At 41.5% G+C, this 17,485-nt stretch overlaps 1 protein-coding gene across 1 annotated transcript in view; it reads right to left on the bottom strand.

Moving 5' to 3' along the window:
• Positions 1 to 17,485, bottom strand: part of CPB2 (carboxypeptidase B2) — a 51,858-nt gene that overhangs the window by 31,101 nt on the left and 3,272 nt on the right. The window contains exons 2-3 of the mRNA XM_038569551.1: positions 3,116 to 3,191; positions 794 to 918 (exon numbers count right to left, since the gene is read on the bottom strand). Coding sequence (XP_038425479.1) covers positions 794 to 918; positions 3,116 to 3,191 — 201 coding nt within the window. The remainder of the gene's footprint in view (positions 1 to 793; positions 919 to 3,115; positions 3,192 to 17,485) is intronic.

The following is a 17,485-nucleotide window of genomic DNA, read 5'->3' as shown; positions in this document are numbered from 1 at the left end:
ACCTATGAAACATTTTTCCATCTGCATAATGAGGATAGTACCTCACAGAGCTAAATAAGAATTAAACAAAGCAGCATGTAGGAGGGCTCGGCACAGTTCCTGGGAGGCAGCGAGCACCTATAACACAGTGTGAATAATGGTCGTGGCCTATTCTCCAAAGGCCGCCCGGTGATACACAGAAGGGAGCCTGGCCTCCAGGAGGTGCCACGGTGGCTGGCGGAAGACTGGCTCTTAGGTAGCGGATGCAGGAAGGAGGCTTGGGACAGGAGAATCCAAAAGGAAGGGGACATGGAGTCTGAACAGAAATTGCCTCTGATACAAGGTTTAGTTGAGGGCCGGACATTCAGGAATGCTCACTGACCTTGTGAAGCAAGGAAGGAACCAGAAATCCCCTTTAGCAGCTGCTTTTTCAAGAGATACCAACAAAACCTACTAAGATGAATGAAAATTTTGTTCCTCAGGTCTAGGCACAGAAGGGAGGGACTATGAGAAGGAAGGAATGAGGAGGAACTATAAGAGGCTCCCCAGATCCCTGAGTCTGACGCATTCTAGATAAGGGACCTAGGGCATGAGAGATTAAGCCACTCCTCCAAGGTCGAAGAGCTCCAGCCACTTGGGTTTCATCCCCAGGCCACTTCAGAGATTTCATGAATCTCTGAATTCATGAAATCAGAGATTTCATGTTGCCATGTTCGATGTGTTTATTTTTCCAGGAAGCAGTTCTATTATCTGCTGGTAAAATGCATCATAGCTGCTTATAACGGCTACTCGATCCATATTGAATGATGCCTACCTGAATAGGATGGTGCTGTCGTGTAAATGAGCTTTCACATTGCTTACATCGGATGCGTTCACAAAAAAATGGACTTCTTTCTTCTTTTCAATAAATTCGGCTGTTACTGGCTGCCAGAGAACAATCTGCATTTTCAAGGGGAAAATTGATAAAAACAAAAACACTTGTTCACATCATTGTCTTCTGTGGCTAAAGCCATAAAAGTGTGTCAATAGGAAAAATGAAAAGGACATTTCCTGGCCACGGGTCACCATTCCCGCATGTGGCAGTGTAAACATTTATTTTGCAGGGCGCTTGTTTTATTCTTCTGTGGAACCCCAGTTGCTAAAGAGAGCCTGGGACCTACACGGCACTCAATAAATATTTGGTGAGACTGGAATAAATGAGTGAATGAATATATTTATGACCCAATTATAGAGCCGACTGTGCATGTCAGATGTGTAAAGGAGAAATGAAATTCTGTCTAGAAAGATAGTTCATTAAGTGTTGACTTTAATAAAAATTCCAATTTAATAAGAACTGACATTATTATCCTGTCAGTATTGCTTTTCTTTAATCTAATTATGGACTTTGGGTCATGCCTTCCAATAATATTTACTTTTTTTTTTTCGATTTGACTCTGCTCTCTCCAAGCACTTTCACACCCATTTCCTTTGCCTATTATAATTACCCTTAGCTATAGGCTTGGCAGGTGTCGTTATTTTTATTGTTATTATTTCATTGGAAATAGTGAAGTTAATGCTCAGAGGCAGAGACAAAGGTAGAGGGAGAAGCAGGGTCCCTGCAGGGAGCCCATGCAGGACTCAATTCCAGGACTCTGGGGTCACGACCTGGGCTAGAGGCAGATGCTCAACCACGGAGCCACCTGGGCGTCCCCTTCTCTGGCATCTTTAATCTGGTTTTGACGTCTGCTTCTTAGAGAACCTTGACTGACAAATAGAGAGCCATCAATTTTCTACCATGACATTTTGTAACTCTTGTCAGCTTTCTACACCGTAAGCATTCTGCGGAGATGGTTCCCAGGCATAAGATTTTGATAAATGTTCCCTCATGGTTTTGCTGCTTTTATAAACCATTGCTTTATGAGCAAAGTTCTATTGGGCTTCTACTGTCATAACATGCTTGCAAGTATACACTTTAAAAAAAAAACGATTTTATCTATTTATTCATGAGACACACAGAGGCAGAGACACAGGCAGAGGGAGAAGCAGGCTCCCTGCAGGGAGCCTGATGCAGGACTAGATCCCAGGACCCCAGGGTCATGGCCTGAGCCAGAGGTACAGGCTCAACCATGGAGCCACCCAGGTGTTCCGTAAGTATGCACTTGAATTATCTACGTATCATTATTATGAATTTGGCTGAAAGGCCAATAGCACAAATGAAGAAGTTTTGATTTTAGCAACCAAATGTGGGGAAGGGGAGGAGGCTACAAGAGGAGGGGTTTAGGGGTACCTGCACACCTGCATGGCTCAGTTCCTTAAGCGTCGGACTCTTGATTTCGGCTCGGGTTGTGATCCCAGGGTCATGAGATCGAGCCTTGAGTCAGGCTTTGCAATGGGTGTGGAGCCTGCTGAAGATTCTCTCTCTCTCTTTGCCTCTTCCCCCTGCTCGTGCTCTATCTCAAATTTTAAAAAGAGGAGTTTATACCAGCTGTATATATATATCTGTATATATATATATATATACACATATATATGTGTATATATATATATGTGTGCGTGAGACAACATATGAGAGAACATGGCACACAAAATTTATACATAATGGAGCCAATATACACGTGACCCTTGAAGAGTGTAGGGTCGGGGTGCAGACTCCCATGCAGCTGAAAATCTGCCTATAACTTTTGACTTCACCAAAACTCTACTAGCAGCCCACTGTTAACTGGAGCCTTACGGATAACATAAATGGTTGATGAACACGTATCTCATATATTGTGTGCCTCATATACTGTGTTCCTATAATAAAGCAAACCAGGGCACAGAAAATGTCATTAAGAATCGTAAGGAGGAGAGCCTGGGGGGTTCAGTTGGTGAGCACCTGCCTTTGGCTCAGGTCATGATCTCAGGGTCCTGGGATCGAGCCCCGCATTGGGCTCCCTGCTCCATGGGGAGTCTGCATCTCCTTCTCCCTCTGTGCACGCTCTCTCTCAAATAAATTTTAAAAATCTTTAAGAAAACAAAGTCATAGGAAAAATACATTTTCAGTACTATACTCTATTTCTCAAAAAAAATTTTAAAAATCTGTGTGTATGTGGATCCATGCAGTTCAAACCAGTGCTATTCAAGGGTCAAGTGTAAAGATAAATGAAGAAGGAATTACCTCATATGCTGTAGTAAGATTCCGCAGAATCTGCACTTGCTTGGAGGTTCTAGGAAAAGCAGATAAAACCTGGCCACTGGGGAAAAAAATAAAACAGAATTTTGATGTTAAGTAAAAAAGTGAAAATGGGACACCTTAGACCAGTGAAAAGGAAACAAGCTTTTTAATTGTTAACAGAGGATCTTGCCGTGGATTAAGTGTTAAAAAGAGAACATAGACTTTCTCATTCTTTCTGCTCCTGAACAACGGCCAGATCAATAACTCTCTTGAATGGGAGCCCTTACTTCTTTTTTCTGTGTGTGCAGGTGTGCACCTGGGTATGTTTTAATTTTAAAAATTCAATATTGGATGCATAAGGGAATGTTTATGTCAATGCTTGCTTATTAATTAAATGAGTGCTTGGGAACCCATTAGGCCACTTAAGAAATCCAGCATTATAGGGTGTCCTTGAAGCTCCTGAGGCCTGGGTCCAGCTCTGCCTCCCCGCCACATCCCCAAAGGTGTCCACGACCCTAAATCTCCACCTTGCTCATGCCTTTACTGTCCCTCTACAGTGTGGATTTTTAAACACACGTGTGGATCCTTGGATGTGTAGATTCTTAAGCTACACTTAGACTGATTGGCTCCATTTAACTCTGTAACAACGTGTAACAACGGTGCACTCTATGTATCGTTCCGTATCTTGTTTTTCTCCCTCAACATTGTATTTTCAGGTTTATCATCTGTGTTGAAGGATGTAGCCATAGTTCACACGTGCTGGCATTCGTCTACAAGTGGAATTGCTATATCTTGGGGTGGGGGGTACACACACTTTAATTTCATAGAATAGTACCGCTTTATTTCTCAAACTTTTTGTACCAGTTTCATATTTTCACCAGCAGTGGAAACGATTTCCTATTGCTTCTTCTTGCTAATATTTGATGCTGTCTGACTTTTTAATTTTTCCAATCAAATGGTTTTGAAATGGAACCTTCTTACAATTTTATTTCTAATTTTCTGATTTACTAGTGAAGTAGAGTTATTTCCATCCAATTATCTTTTGTGAAAATTGACTAGTATTTCTTTTTTATCATCTAGGTACTAACCCTTTGTCAGTTAGATATATTGAAAATATCTTGTACCAGTTTGTCTTTTTTCTTTCTTTATGATATATTTTTATCTATCATTCCCATCTATAGTTGTGGTTTCCTATGTGTTAAGAACTTTTTCCCAATCCCTAGATCTTTAAGATATTCTCTTATATTACTTTTGCCTTTCTTTTTTTTTAATTTGAATTCCAGTATAATGTACAGTGTCGTATTAGTTTCAAGTGTATAATGTAGTGATTCAACAATTCTATACATTACTCCGTGTTCATCACGATAAATATATTCTTAAGTCACTTCACCTCTTTCACCCATTCTCCCCCCCACCTCTGTTGTGATAACCATCAGTTTATTTTCTATAGTTGAGTCTGTTTCTTGGTTTTTCTCTCTTTTTTTCTTTTGTTCACTTGTTTGTTTCTTAAATTCTACATATGAGGGGATCCCTGGGTGGCTCAGCAGTTTGGCGCCTGCCTTTGGCCCAGGGTGTGATCCTGGAGACCCGGGATCAAGTCCCATGTCAGGCTCCCTGCATGGAGCCTGCTTCTCCCTCTGCCTGTGTCTCTGCCTCTCTCTCTCTGTGTGTGTCTCTCATGAATAAATAAATAAAATATTAAAAAAAAATACTACATATGAATGAAATCATATGGTATTTGTTTTTCATATGATTTCATTCATATGTAGTATTTATTTTTCTGATTGACTTATTTCACTTAGCATTATACTTTTTAGATCCATCCATGTTGTTGCAAATGGCAAGACTGCATTCTTTTTCATGGCTGACTAATATATAATATATATATTTATATTTATATATACATATCACAGCTTCTTTATCCATTTATCTATCAAAGGACATTTGAAAAAAAAAAAAAGGACATTTGGGCTGCTTCCATAATGTGGCTATTGTAAATAAGGCTGCAATAAACATAATGGTGTATATTATCTTTCCTAATTACTATTTTCATATTCTTTGGATAAATACATAGTGGAACTACTGGATCATATGGTAATTTTATTTTTAATTTTTTGAGGAACCTCTATGCTGTTTTTCATAGTGGCTGCACAAGTTTGCGTTCCCACCAACAGTACATGAGGCTTCCTTTTTTTTTTTTTTTTTTTTTTTTTACCATATCCTCACCAACTTGTTATCACTCTGACAGGTGTGAGGTGATAGCTCATTGTGGTTTTGATTTGCATTCCCCTGATGATGAGTGAGGTTGAGCATCTTTTCATATGTCAGCCATCTGTATGTTTTCTTTGGAGAAATGTCTGTTCATGTCTTTTGCCCATTTTTAATTGGACTATTTGGGAGTTTCTTTGGGTTTCTATTGTTTTGGTGTTGAGTTGTACAAGTTCTTTATATAGTTTTGATAGTAACCCTCTATCAGAGATGTCATTTGCAAATATCTTCTCCCATTCAATAGGTTGTCTTTTAGTTTTGTCTTTTGTCTGTCTTATTGATATTTTTAAATCTATTTGAAAATTATTTGGGTGCGTTGGAAAGAAGTCCTTGAGTTGCTTTTTTCTACTTAGCATCATTTGTTAATCACTAATACTTTCCCCAGGATCAGCTATGCCATTTCTGTCATATATGTTTTCATACTCTTTGCCAGAGACTGCTTGTTCATCATGTCATTTTTCGTTTCTGGGGATACACCAAAACACTGCATTCCCCATTCTTCTGTGTGGTTGTGTTGAGACCCTGTGCCTGCGTTCTCAGCAACAGGAATATGGAGAGGGGGGAGTGATGTGCCACAGTTAAGAGCAGGTGGGAGTCTTTACGTGCTATGTATTCTCACCCTGGGGCTAGAAGCAGAGAATCAAGGGAGTTACAGTAGGGAAGTAGTTCAGATCTCCAAGGTGGAGGAGAGGACCAGGGAGAGATGGATAGCTTCATCAATTGGTGAGAAGATTGAGAAACTTTTGTTGTGGCAAATAAAGCTATTTCAGGATGCATTAGTTATACAGGCCAATCAAGGATTACCCTTACTCATGTGGTGTGGTCTATTTCTTGGATCTCTTTTATGTTCCTTGGATTTACTTGTCTATCCTTAGGCTGATACCATTCATTTGTGGGATTGTAGATTCCTATTAAATCCTAACAGCCTACAGGACAAGCTCGTGCTTCCCCTCTCCCTTGTCTAGTTCTTTTTAGAGATTTTCTTGTATTGACATTTTGCTTTTCCAAATAAATTTTATTTTTATTTATTTATTTTTATTCATTTTGTATATTTTTACCAAATAAATTTTAAAAATCAGCTTGTCATGTTCCATGAAAAAGGTTTAGGTTTTGATTAGTATTATTATAAAGCAATAATTTGGGAGAATTGGTATTCTCCTGAGTCTCCTTATCGTTAATATGATAGATTTGTCTACTGGTTTAGGCCTTTTTAAAATAACGTTCAAAAAAAGTTTTATAATCTTATCCATAAAAATATTACATACTTTTAATTATACTTATCCTAGGAAATTTCCTTTTTCTTTTATAAATGGTGATTTGTAAAATATTCCATCTCTTAGTTCTTTCTTTTGAGGTATAGGAATGAAATTAATTTTTATATATTGATTTTTCTATCCAGGTCCCTTGGTAGTTTTGATCATTTTAAAGTAGAAATGTTGCTTTTTTCTTTGCAAGAAATCATTATAATTGCACATATTAAATTTTGATTCTTTCATTTCAATGCTTATAGATTTTTTTCTTGCCTTACTGCACTGATTAGGATCTATAGTACAGTGTTGAATGGCAGTGGAAATAATATGCATGATGCATAATTTTTAAGAAAAGCTTTATAATGTTTTACCATTAGGATGCTGGTAGCAGGGTTTTGTAGGTACCTTTCATCAGGGTGAAGAAGTTTCCTTCTACTCTCTGCTTTGAGTTTTTATAAAGAATGGGTGTGGATTTTATCATGTTTTTATGAGATGAGCACGAAGTTTTCTAGTTTCACCTCTTAGAGTGATGAATTACATCAACAGATTCTTTTTTAAGTTGACACCTGGTTTAATTTGTTTTCTCACCTTTGCTTTGTCATATTTCTTTCCACCTTGTAATGCTCGCTAGGGAATAAATAATAATTGCTTAGCAATTCTTGCAAAGCCAAGGCAATAGATTAGTGTGAATCAACATGGATTGACTTTATTTTTACATACCACCTAATCAGAAAGAAAAGATTTTCTTAATAACATTTCTCATATTGCAGTTCTCCATCCATTTGTGCAGATGAGGGAGATTTGGATAAATAGAGAATGGAAGCAGTGAGGTGAGGAATTGCAGATATATGTGGTATCTGTTAACAGCCATGGCATTCTCAAATTTCTACTCTACCTCTAAGGAACAATTTTATTTACATTAAAATTAAGCTATATTGGTGGCATTTACCAGAGGGAGCTCATTTTTTAACTTAAAGAAGTTTTTCTTTTATTTTTAGACAAATATTGTCTTTGAAATGTGGGCTAAATAAATATATTTTTTAATCACAAAGAAAATGTTTTGTTCTTTATTTAAAACTGATCTTAGGGGACGCCTGGGTGGCTCAGGGGTTGAGTGTCTGCCTTAGGCTCAGGTCATGATCCCAGGGTCCTGGGATCAAGTTCTGAATCAGGCTTCCTGCAGTGGAGCCTGCTTCTTGCTCTGCCTGTGTCTCTGCCTCTCTCTCTCTGTCTCTCATGAGTAAATAAATAAAATCTTAAAAAAAGTAAAACTAATCTTAGACTTTGAGGTGCCTGGCTGGCTCAGTTGGTTGTGTCTGACTTGATTTTTGAGAGCCAAGATTTTTGGCTCTCAGGGTTGTAGGATCGATCCCCTGTATTGGGTTCCACACTGGGCATGGAGCCTGCTTGAGATTCTCTTTCTCCCTCTCCCACTCATTCTCTCTCTCTAAAACAAAAACTATCTATCTATCTATCTATCTATCTATCTATCTATCTATCTATCTATATTACAATGCATTCAATAAATTAAATGTCAGCAATGTGATGACTAGATACAGCATTGTATCCTAGATTAGATCCTGAGGCAGAGAAAGGACATAAGTGGAAAAACTGATGAAAACCAAATAAAGCCTAGAGTTTAGGTAATAATAATAATAATAATAATAATAATAATAATAATGTTGATAATGTTGGATTTTCAGTTTTGACAAATATAACATGGTAATGGAAGGTGCTAATGGAAGGGGAAACTGAGTGAAGAGTATTCAGGAACTCTGTAATATCTTTGCAACTTTTCTGTACATCTAAAAATACTCCAAATAAAAATTGTATTTTAAAAAAAACATGTAACAAGAGCTCTGGAAATACAAAAGAGATTATGGCAACTTACGCTTGTCATTATTAACAAAGGCTTTATGGAAGAGATGATTGAGTAAGTTAGAGTATATAAAGGCCCCGTGGCAGGAGACAAAAAGGCGCTGTTGGGGATATAGCAAGCTGTTCATTGTTGCCAAGTGTAGGATAGGATCATAGCTAAACAAAAATGAATTTGAAACTTATTTTCGTCCTCCTCTAGAGAAGGTTTTGAGTGCACATTGAGAAATCTGGTCTTTGTCTTAGAGGCAATTAGGAGTTCAGAAAAGGACATCCCTTGTGATTTATAAGAATAACTTTGACAGCAGGGTGGAGGGTGGTTTTATTTTAGAAAGCCTGATTAAAAGATTTTAAATTCTGGAAATAAGCCCGTGGAGCCTTGATTTTCATAAGAGGGAAGGATTGGCTCACAGGAAAAATAGAATAGGAAATTTTATGTCAATCCCTGGTACAGTTTTAGTGAACACTATTCAGCCAGTGCTTAAGGAAATATGTTCAAAGGCAGGTACTGCAGGATCATTTGTAGTAACAATTACTGGAAACCACATGAATGCTTCTCAGTAACAGAATTGTTGAATGCTGGTAGTGTCTGCACATTCTGGGATGTTTTGTAGCCATTATAAAGAATGAATTAGATTTAGAACAGTTAACTTGCGGGAGATTTATATGACATTCTGAAAGAGAGAAGCAAGAAATGGAGAAACCAATAAAATATTATCCCATTTTTGTGAAGAAAAAAATGAGAAAAAGGAAAACTACGTGTGTTAAAATCAGGAGGAGAAAGTGGTGAATGAATAAGCAGTACATAGCTAACATCTATCTGGATGATGGGGAATGACAATTAAAAGACTGGGTAGGTGAGGGACATGGGAGGAGGAGATAAGATTGTTTTTTAAAGGGAAGGTCTCTATAGTTCTGGTAGGAGACCCGGTATTCAATGAGTATAAAATTAAACAAGGGTGTATATAAATGTATAGAGAAATGTATGAAAAAATGATCCCCAAAATGTTAATGATGTTTTCTCAGGGTGATGAAATCCAAATAAAGGTTTTTCTTCCCAATTTTATGCCTTTATTATTTATTAACCAAAAAGAACTCTTACTTAATCAGGGGGGAAAGCTATTAGAAAGTTATACTAACTATGAAAAAGCCACTGCCAAGCTTCTTATACCACTAGTGACCCTTTTGCTAGTACATTCCTTGTTGTTTTCAAATGTCCTCTGAGCCCATCAGGGGAGTACAGTGGGTTTTCTAGTCTTTTGTCAGTCTCTTTTCATTCTAGCATGTCCTGTTCTAGGACTTTTTTATCCTTTCTTTCACCATCTGCCATAATAGCTCTGACATTTCTAGTTCATTAAATGTAGGCCACTGTTTTCTACCAGCTTCCAAACACCATCCTAGCAGCATTTAGCACCACCTCCCAAGGATCTAATTGGAATGTCAAATTCTGTATGTTGGGCAAATGCACGGCTTTAGGGATATAGTCCTTTTCCTTTTTTTTTTTAGCATACTCAGCACTTGTGCAGCCAGATTATGTCATGACTTAACCCTACCTACCAGTTAGGAGGCCAGGAGGAGAGGTGGGAGTAGATTCTGAGGGCTAACAGTAAGAGATGATGTTACAGAACTGAGCTCTCCAATAGCGATGGCCATGACGAAATCATTATACGATAGAAGCCAGGTGGCAGTGTTTAAGCATCTTTGACAAGTTGGGCTCAGTTGTTTTCATTAACAACAAGGTCAGAGTGGCAGCCAGAAGAACTCGACCCACAGAAAGCTATAGAGTTAGTTAAGAGAACATAGAGTTCCCAGGGCAAGATAAATGGCAGCCAACAAAAGTATTGCTCAATCTTTACAATCAAAATAAATCAAGGATGAATATGAGAGAAGTTAAGGACAGCTATGCCAATCCAGAGTCATAATCCATTGCCCTGTTTCCAGATGTTGACCAGTCCCTAGACCCAGAATCTCTTGCCTGAAGTGAGGAGGCAAGTCCCCACAAAGAAAGACCCTGCAACAGTACAGAAAGGGCATATGACCATGACTTCCTCTGTCCCTTCCTAAAGAAACCTATGAAACTGTACTCAGGAACTCTACACACTGGAGAAAGGAAACTGCTCATTTTGAGGTCATCTTGCAGGGTCCAAGTTGACATTGATGCTTAGCAGTCTGGAACCCTAAATCTAGGTCCAGCTCTTGGTGGAGGCACTGCCCTGGGTCCGTGGATCACCCATGATCATTTCCCTGTCCCCAAATGTAACACCGAGATGGAATACTCGGTAATTGATAGAACCCCCCACATCAGGTCCTTACCTGTAAAGTAAGAGCTATCGTAGTGGGAAAAGCCAAAGGGGAAACTGTGCCCCCTCATGCTCAGCAGGAGAAGGAAGAAAAAGCAAACACAAAGAAGCATTCTGGGAGAAATGGCAGATATTAGCATCACCCTTAAAGACCTAACAATGCAAGAATGGTGGTTGCCACAAATCCACTTTAAATTCATTAGTCTGGCTTTCACAAAAACCAGATGGGTCTTAGTGGTTGTGTGTAGGCAATCAGACACTACCAAATAGGAGCAAATTGTAGCCACAGTGCTCAGTGTGATCTCTTCGCTGGGCAGAGTCTTAATAGATATATGGTGTTCAGCTATTGAGCGAGCTATCTCCATGAGAAAAAGCATCACAAACAATTCACATCTACTTGGGACAGACACCGTATATAGTTAGGGTCTTCCTTGACTTGAATTAATTTTTCCACTAACTAGCCTGTCTGGATATCTCAGGCTACTATGTAAAGGACATCATGTGAATCTTAGATCAGATGAACAAGACGTGCCAGGCGTGTTGGAGGTCTTGGTAAGACAGATGTGCTCCCAAGGGTGTGTATGCGTGTTGGGGGGTAATACTGTAAAGATTCAGGGGACTGTCAAGCTAGGGATATTTTAAAGGTCTAGTGATCTGGGATAGGCTGGGAAATTCCCTCCAAAATAAAGGATTTTATTAAAATAAAAGATTTTATATCTCTCCTGATGAAGAAAGGCACATAATTCCTGGTAAGTATCCTGGGTTCTGGATATACCTCATTCAGATATATTGCTTCAACCCATTAATTGGTGACATGAAAGACTGTCATCTTTATGATGGAGAGGCCCAGAGCCGAAAGGTTCAGGATGTGGTACAAGAAGCCCCGTCTCTTGGGCCATATGGCCTGGCAGGCCATAAAAGAATAGAGGCATCTGTGGTGGGAAAAGATGCCAGGTAGAGATTTTGGTGTGTCCCAACAGGAGAGTCATAATGTAGAGACCTACAGCAAGACCATGATGTCTGCAAAGGAGAATTATGTATCATCCAAAAAACAGTTCCTAACATGCTATTGGGCCCTGGTAGAGATGGAATATCCGACCATGGGTAACAAGTGGTCATGGAGCCAGTCTCACCCATCATGACCGGGTTCTATCATACTATAGTAGGCAGTGAGGGCCCCCAGAATGTTCGTGTGAACCCTAGAACCTGTGAACCTGTTGCCTTACAGGAGAAAAGCAGCTTTGCAAATACAGTTAGGTCTTTTGAGATGGGATGATTATGTTGGATTATCTGGGTAAGCCCCAAAGATTTTGCAAAGATCCTCAAAAGTAGAGATGGGAGACAGAGAGGAAGGCATAGGGAGATTTGGTCTAAAAGGATTGTTCAGAGCAATTCAGTACAAAAAGGACTCAACTCGCCTTTTCTGGCTTTGAAGGTAAAGGGAGGGTTGTAAGCCAAGGAATGAAGGTGGCCTCTAGAAACGGGGAAAAAAAGCAAGGAAGTGGATTTTCCCCTCAAAGCCTCTAGAGAAGAACACAGTGGTGGCTGACACTTTGATTTCAGCCCAGTGAGGCCCATTTTTAATTTCTAAACTGCAGAAATGTAAGATAATAAGTTTATGCCATTTTAAGACCCTCATTTTTGCTAACCTGTTACAGTAGCAATAGGAAACTGATACCCTTGTCATGTCATGAGGTTGAACAGGCCAATCAGAAATCCATCATGAGACCAAAGTGATTCATCTGGGACCAGGCACAAGTAGTATTTAGGGACACAGGTGAGGTACATGACCAGATGGCCCATACCCACATGTCATCATCCACTACCGTTACACCCATGCCTCTCTCCACTCATACTGACACGTGCCACATGTGGTAGTCCATTATGACCAACTAATGGAAGATCGAGTAGCCATGAGAACACACCTCTAAGATCTCCAACTGTAAGATGTGTAATTGGTGGAAGGCACCAGCTGCTCTGCTTGAATTCTGTCCCTATGTTAATGCTAAGGCCGTAGTTTTTACTGGCTGCTTCCAGCTAATAACTGAAAATGGTGGGGATGCCAAGGCAGGCTCATTACTGAAAGATGAGGGGCTCTTCTGATGGATGACATTAGCTTAAGAACCGTCTTATCAACTTTGCAAAACCTTTTTTAGAATTGCACTATAAACCTTCCGTGGTCTACCTGCCCTCCTTCCCTTTCTCCTGCACAGGGGTTAAACCTGCATCGCAGTTTGATGTCTCTGCTGAGAGCCTCTTCTTGTCCCCTCCTTATTTCTTCCTCTCAAGCATTTTCCTCCCTACATCTCTTGTATGTCTAATTTCATCTTGGTGTCTACTTTTTGGGGGACTAGGGAAGTGGGGGGACCTTAGTATCACATTGTAGCACATAACAGAGAGCACCCACCAAACAATAGGCACTAAATAACTATGTCAACAAAATAATTGGGCAGTGGAGGAACGCCTTGGTGGCTCAGCAGTTGAGCATCTGCCTTCGGCCCAGGGCGTGATCCTGGAGTCCCAGGATCGAGTCCCACATTAGGCCCCCTGCATGGGGCCTGCTTCTCCCTCTGCCTATGTCTCTGTCTCCCTCTCTCTCTGTGTCTGTCATGAATAAGTAAATAAAATTTTAAAAATTGGGCAGTGGATTTCAGCCAGCCTCTGTCACAGTCATACCAGTGTCGGCACAAAGACACATGAATGGAACAGACATGACGGCAGGGGTAAAGTTACACATGGCCCAACAGGATGAGTTGCTACTCATCAAGATTGAAAGAGCAACCGTTGTTGCCAAACATCCAACTTGCCAGCAACAGAAACCAAAACCAAGCCCTTTAATCAGCACCATTCCTCAAAGAGACCAAACAACCACTTGGTGAGGAATGGTCTACTTTGGTCCCCATCCACTCTGGGTCTGTATTTGCCTCTTCCACCTGCAGGGCCTCAACCAGTGTTACCATACAAGGACTTACATAGTGTTTGCTCTGCAAGGGATCCCACCCAACACTGTAACTGATTAAGGGATCCATTTTACAGGCAGCCTAGGTGGCTCAGCGGTTTAGTGCTGCCTTTGGCCCGGGGCCTGATCCTGGAGACATGGGATCGAGTCCCACATCAGCTCCCCGCATGGAGCCTGCTTCTCCCTCTGCCTCTGTCTCTGCCCCCCGCCTCTCTGTGTGTCTCTCATGAGTAAATAAATAAAATCTTTAAAAAAAAAAAAAAGGGATCCACTTTGCAACAAGGGAGGCGCAGAATGGGCACATTACCGTGGGATCCACTGGGCACATACCCACACACCACCCAGAAGCTACTAGCCTCATATAACAATTAGAATGGATTAGCTGAGGTGCTGGCTTGGAAAGGGGCAACATCTTCCAGGATGTAGTTTTAAATCAATAATCATGATATGATGCGGTGTCTCCACGAGTTAGAATCCATGGTTCCAGGAACCAAGTGGAAGTGGCTTTATTTACCACCATGCCAGGTGAATCAGGGCAATTTTTACTTGCTATCTACAAATGTGGCTCTGTAAATTTAAAAGTTCTGGTCCCCAGAAGAGAAAAGCTCCCACAAGGGCCATGGCAAGAGTTTTGTTAAACTGGGAGTTGTTGCTGCTACCCAGTCATTTCATTCTCCTTGTCCCACAAGAGAGAAGTTATGTCAGATGAGGTAAATGACCTGGATAACCAGGAGGCTTTAAAGGGCTGCATTCGCACAGTTAAGCTGGCGGGAAGACTGTATTTGGTCCACAGGTGATAAGCTTAGGCATTCTGTAATACTCCCTTAACCCGTGTTGACGTGTATAGACTAGTCCAATAGTCATGGCCCAGAAGGGCATGGTCATGGGAGGCTCAGACCCTTAAAGGTGAGAGGCTGGATCATCTCACCAGGTAAGTCACCTAGACCACAGTAGTTGCTGGTGAAAGGAAAACGGAATGGATTGTAAAAAAGGAAAAAAGATGGGTATTGGTTATCGTCTCAAGACTAGGTCGGCTGTGGTGGACTGTACAGCGAATCCCACTAATGTTCCTCTCGTATGTTTCCTCCAGCAAAACTGGGCAAAATCCGAAATCCCAGAGGAGCTGCTCCCCAAGCTTATATTTGAAGTGGATTGATCTGAGTGGCACAAGGGCTGGACCATAGGAGATGCCACGTTGTGCTGCCGAGGTACCCATCCAGGAATAGATCATTTTCCCAGCGTCTGCCATTGTTGGCAGCTGTTCCTTGAGTCCCTTTCCAGGACTTTTTCTTGACTGAAGAAGGCTATGCTGGCAAGGTCATGCCCCCTCCCAGGTACAGTCCACATCCAATGTCTAATAGATATGGGTTATAGAGGCATATGCCCTTGCCCCAGTTTGGGATAACTCTGCAAGAATGACTCTGCTTTAGGGATCCCAGGGCTTCGTGTGACTGCATCATTATCCAGTTCCTCCTCTGCTCAGGTCTCTTTCTTTAATTCCTGCACAAATATTGGTTCCAATACCACTTTCTAGTCAACTTCTTACACACAAATGTCTATCTTAGATGCTGCTGCCTGGCGAAACTAACCCACAATGGATACAAAGGTCTATCATGTGGGATAAAACATGCAAAGTGCTCTGTAAGTTTGTATTCTCTGTTACAAGAATGCAAAGTCAGAAGTTACTTGGGCTGAGGTCATCAGAGAATGGGGACACTCTGAGCTGGACTTCTGAGATGGGCAGGATCTGGAAAGTGAAGGGGAAGTGACGCCATTAGACTGAGATCGGTAGACGTTTGGCAAGCGAGTTGGAGATGAAATGGCCTAAGTGCCGATGCATAAGTGGGAAAGCAAAACCAGAGCTCAAGGAATAGCAAGGGATCTGGCTGGGCAGGAATATGGGGCTTCTGTTGGGAGGTACCAGGAAATAAAACCAAGATGAATGGGCAGGATGGGACCTGACCACCAAGGGTCTTAAAAGCTGGGGTCAGGATTGTGGCCCTTGTCTATATTTCAAGCCAAAGAGCGAAGAACTCAAAGCTCTATTTTGATATGAAGTCGGGACTGCTATGAGTGAATCCTGGTTTGAGAGTGAATTTCCTAACAACTTAAGCTAACAATGAAATGGGACGCCTTTTACAAAGCAGTGAGGTCTCCATTGCTAAACAGGCTAAATTTCAGTCCTATGTAAAGGAAGTGTCGTGTTGATTAGAAGGTAAGGACCTTCCTCTAAAGTACTTGACCAAAGTTAATGAACAGAAAGGAGAAAAAAAGAAAAAGCACAGGTTAAAAAAAAAAAGTATTATCCCAATGGCTATATCCCTCTTTCTTAAGGAGAAAAAATTTAAAGAAATGCAGGAAACATAAATTGGGAAATACGAGGACTAAAATGATGAGGGTAAACATGTTCCAGAAAATATTAATGTGTGCAAGTTCCAACTGCAGCGAGCAGGACTCCCTGTCTCCACCTGCTTGGCCCAAGTGCCAACACAATAGAATGGGGAAATGGGATGAGGGTCAGGGAGGTCACCGTATGCAGAACTCCCAGTTTCTGAGGATCAGTTTCCTGACCACGTCCTCTTACTTCATGAGAAAGATTCTATGAAAAGTGGTCAGAGTGGAGAAAGGGAGAAGATTTGTGACAACACTTCTTTGGAGCAAGTTGTTGCAGTTCTATCAGTGTCCCTTCTCCCAAAGGGGATGAAGTTTGGGGGTGTTACTTCCCTCATCCCCACCTCGCAGGGAGGACTTCCAAGGGGTAATGGGAGAGTCTGAACATACTTCCTCAAATTTAGAGTCACAAGAACTGGTGCCTGGCTTGTTCCCAAGAAGGCCAAGCATGCATGTGGCTGGCCTCCAGTTGGCTGGACAGTAATTAAAACCCAAAGAAGAAATACTTCAGGTGGGTAGTTGTAACTCAGATGCTGTCAGATAGCTCCGCCTGCAGGGGACGAACACGTGGGAGTGAATGCAAGATTCCTCAGGGTGGGACATGGAGTCACAAGAGATGCATCTAGCCCTGGTCTGGAGAGTTCCTCAGCAGTGGAATCTGAACAGTTCCTAAGAAGCTAAACCCCGAGGGACGCCTGGGGGGCTCAGCGGTGGAGCATCTGCCTCCGGCCCAGGTTGTTACGCCGGGGTCCTGGGATCGAGTCCCGCATAGGGCTCCCTGCATGGAGCCTGCTTCTCCCTCTGCCTGTGTCTCTGCCTCTCTCTCTCTCCCTCTCTCTCTGTGTGTGTGTGTGTCTCTCAGGAATAAATAAATAAAATCTTAAAAAAAAAAAAAAGTATCCAAGGCTGCACAACTAATAAGCCGCAGCTGTGGGGCCAGATCCGGAGATTTTGAGCCTCGACACGGTTCCCTCCAAGAACAGGATTGTGTTCATCAGGCTCCAGCCCTGAGCGACAGTTTCCAGGGGAAGGTTCACACTCGCCATTGGTTCTGGAAGGTTATTTTTGAGTTTGAAAAGCGGGTGCGACGCCTCTGAGCGATGGAACTGAGCTCAAGGCTGCAATTTTGTTTTACGTGTTACAGCGTCTTAAGGCCCCTGGTGCCCTGTTGTTTAAGATGAAAATGTTATATGAGGGCGACCTCAGTGCAAGGGAATAAACTGGGCTCCAGGTGGCGGGTACCCGTGAAGCCCACAGAGGGGCCAAGGCCTGCGGCCTAGTCATAGTTCAGAAGGCCTCGCTCCGCAGGCCTGCTCCACCCTCCCACCTC

The sequence above is a fragment of the Canis lupus genome, chromosome 22, assembly GCF_011100685.1.
Source record: "Canis lupus familiaris isolate Mischka breed German Shepherd chromosome 22, alternate assembly UU_Cfam_GSD_1.0, whole genome shotgun sequence".
Lineage (NCBI taxonomy): Eukaryota > Metazoa > Chordata > Mammalia > Carnivora > Canidae > Canis > Canis lupus.
Note: the sequence above shows the minus strand (reverse complement) of the source record. Positions and strands in the feature narration are given on the sequence as shown.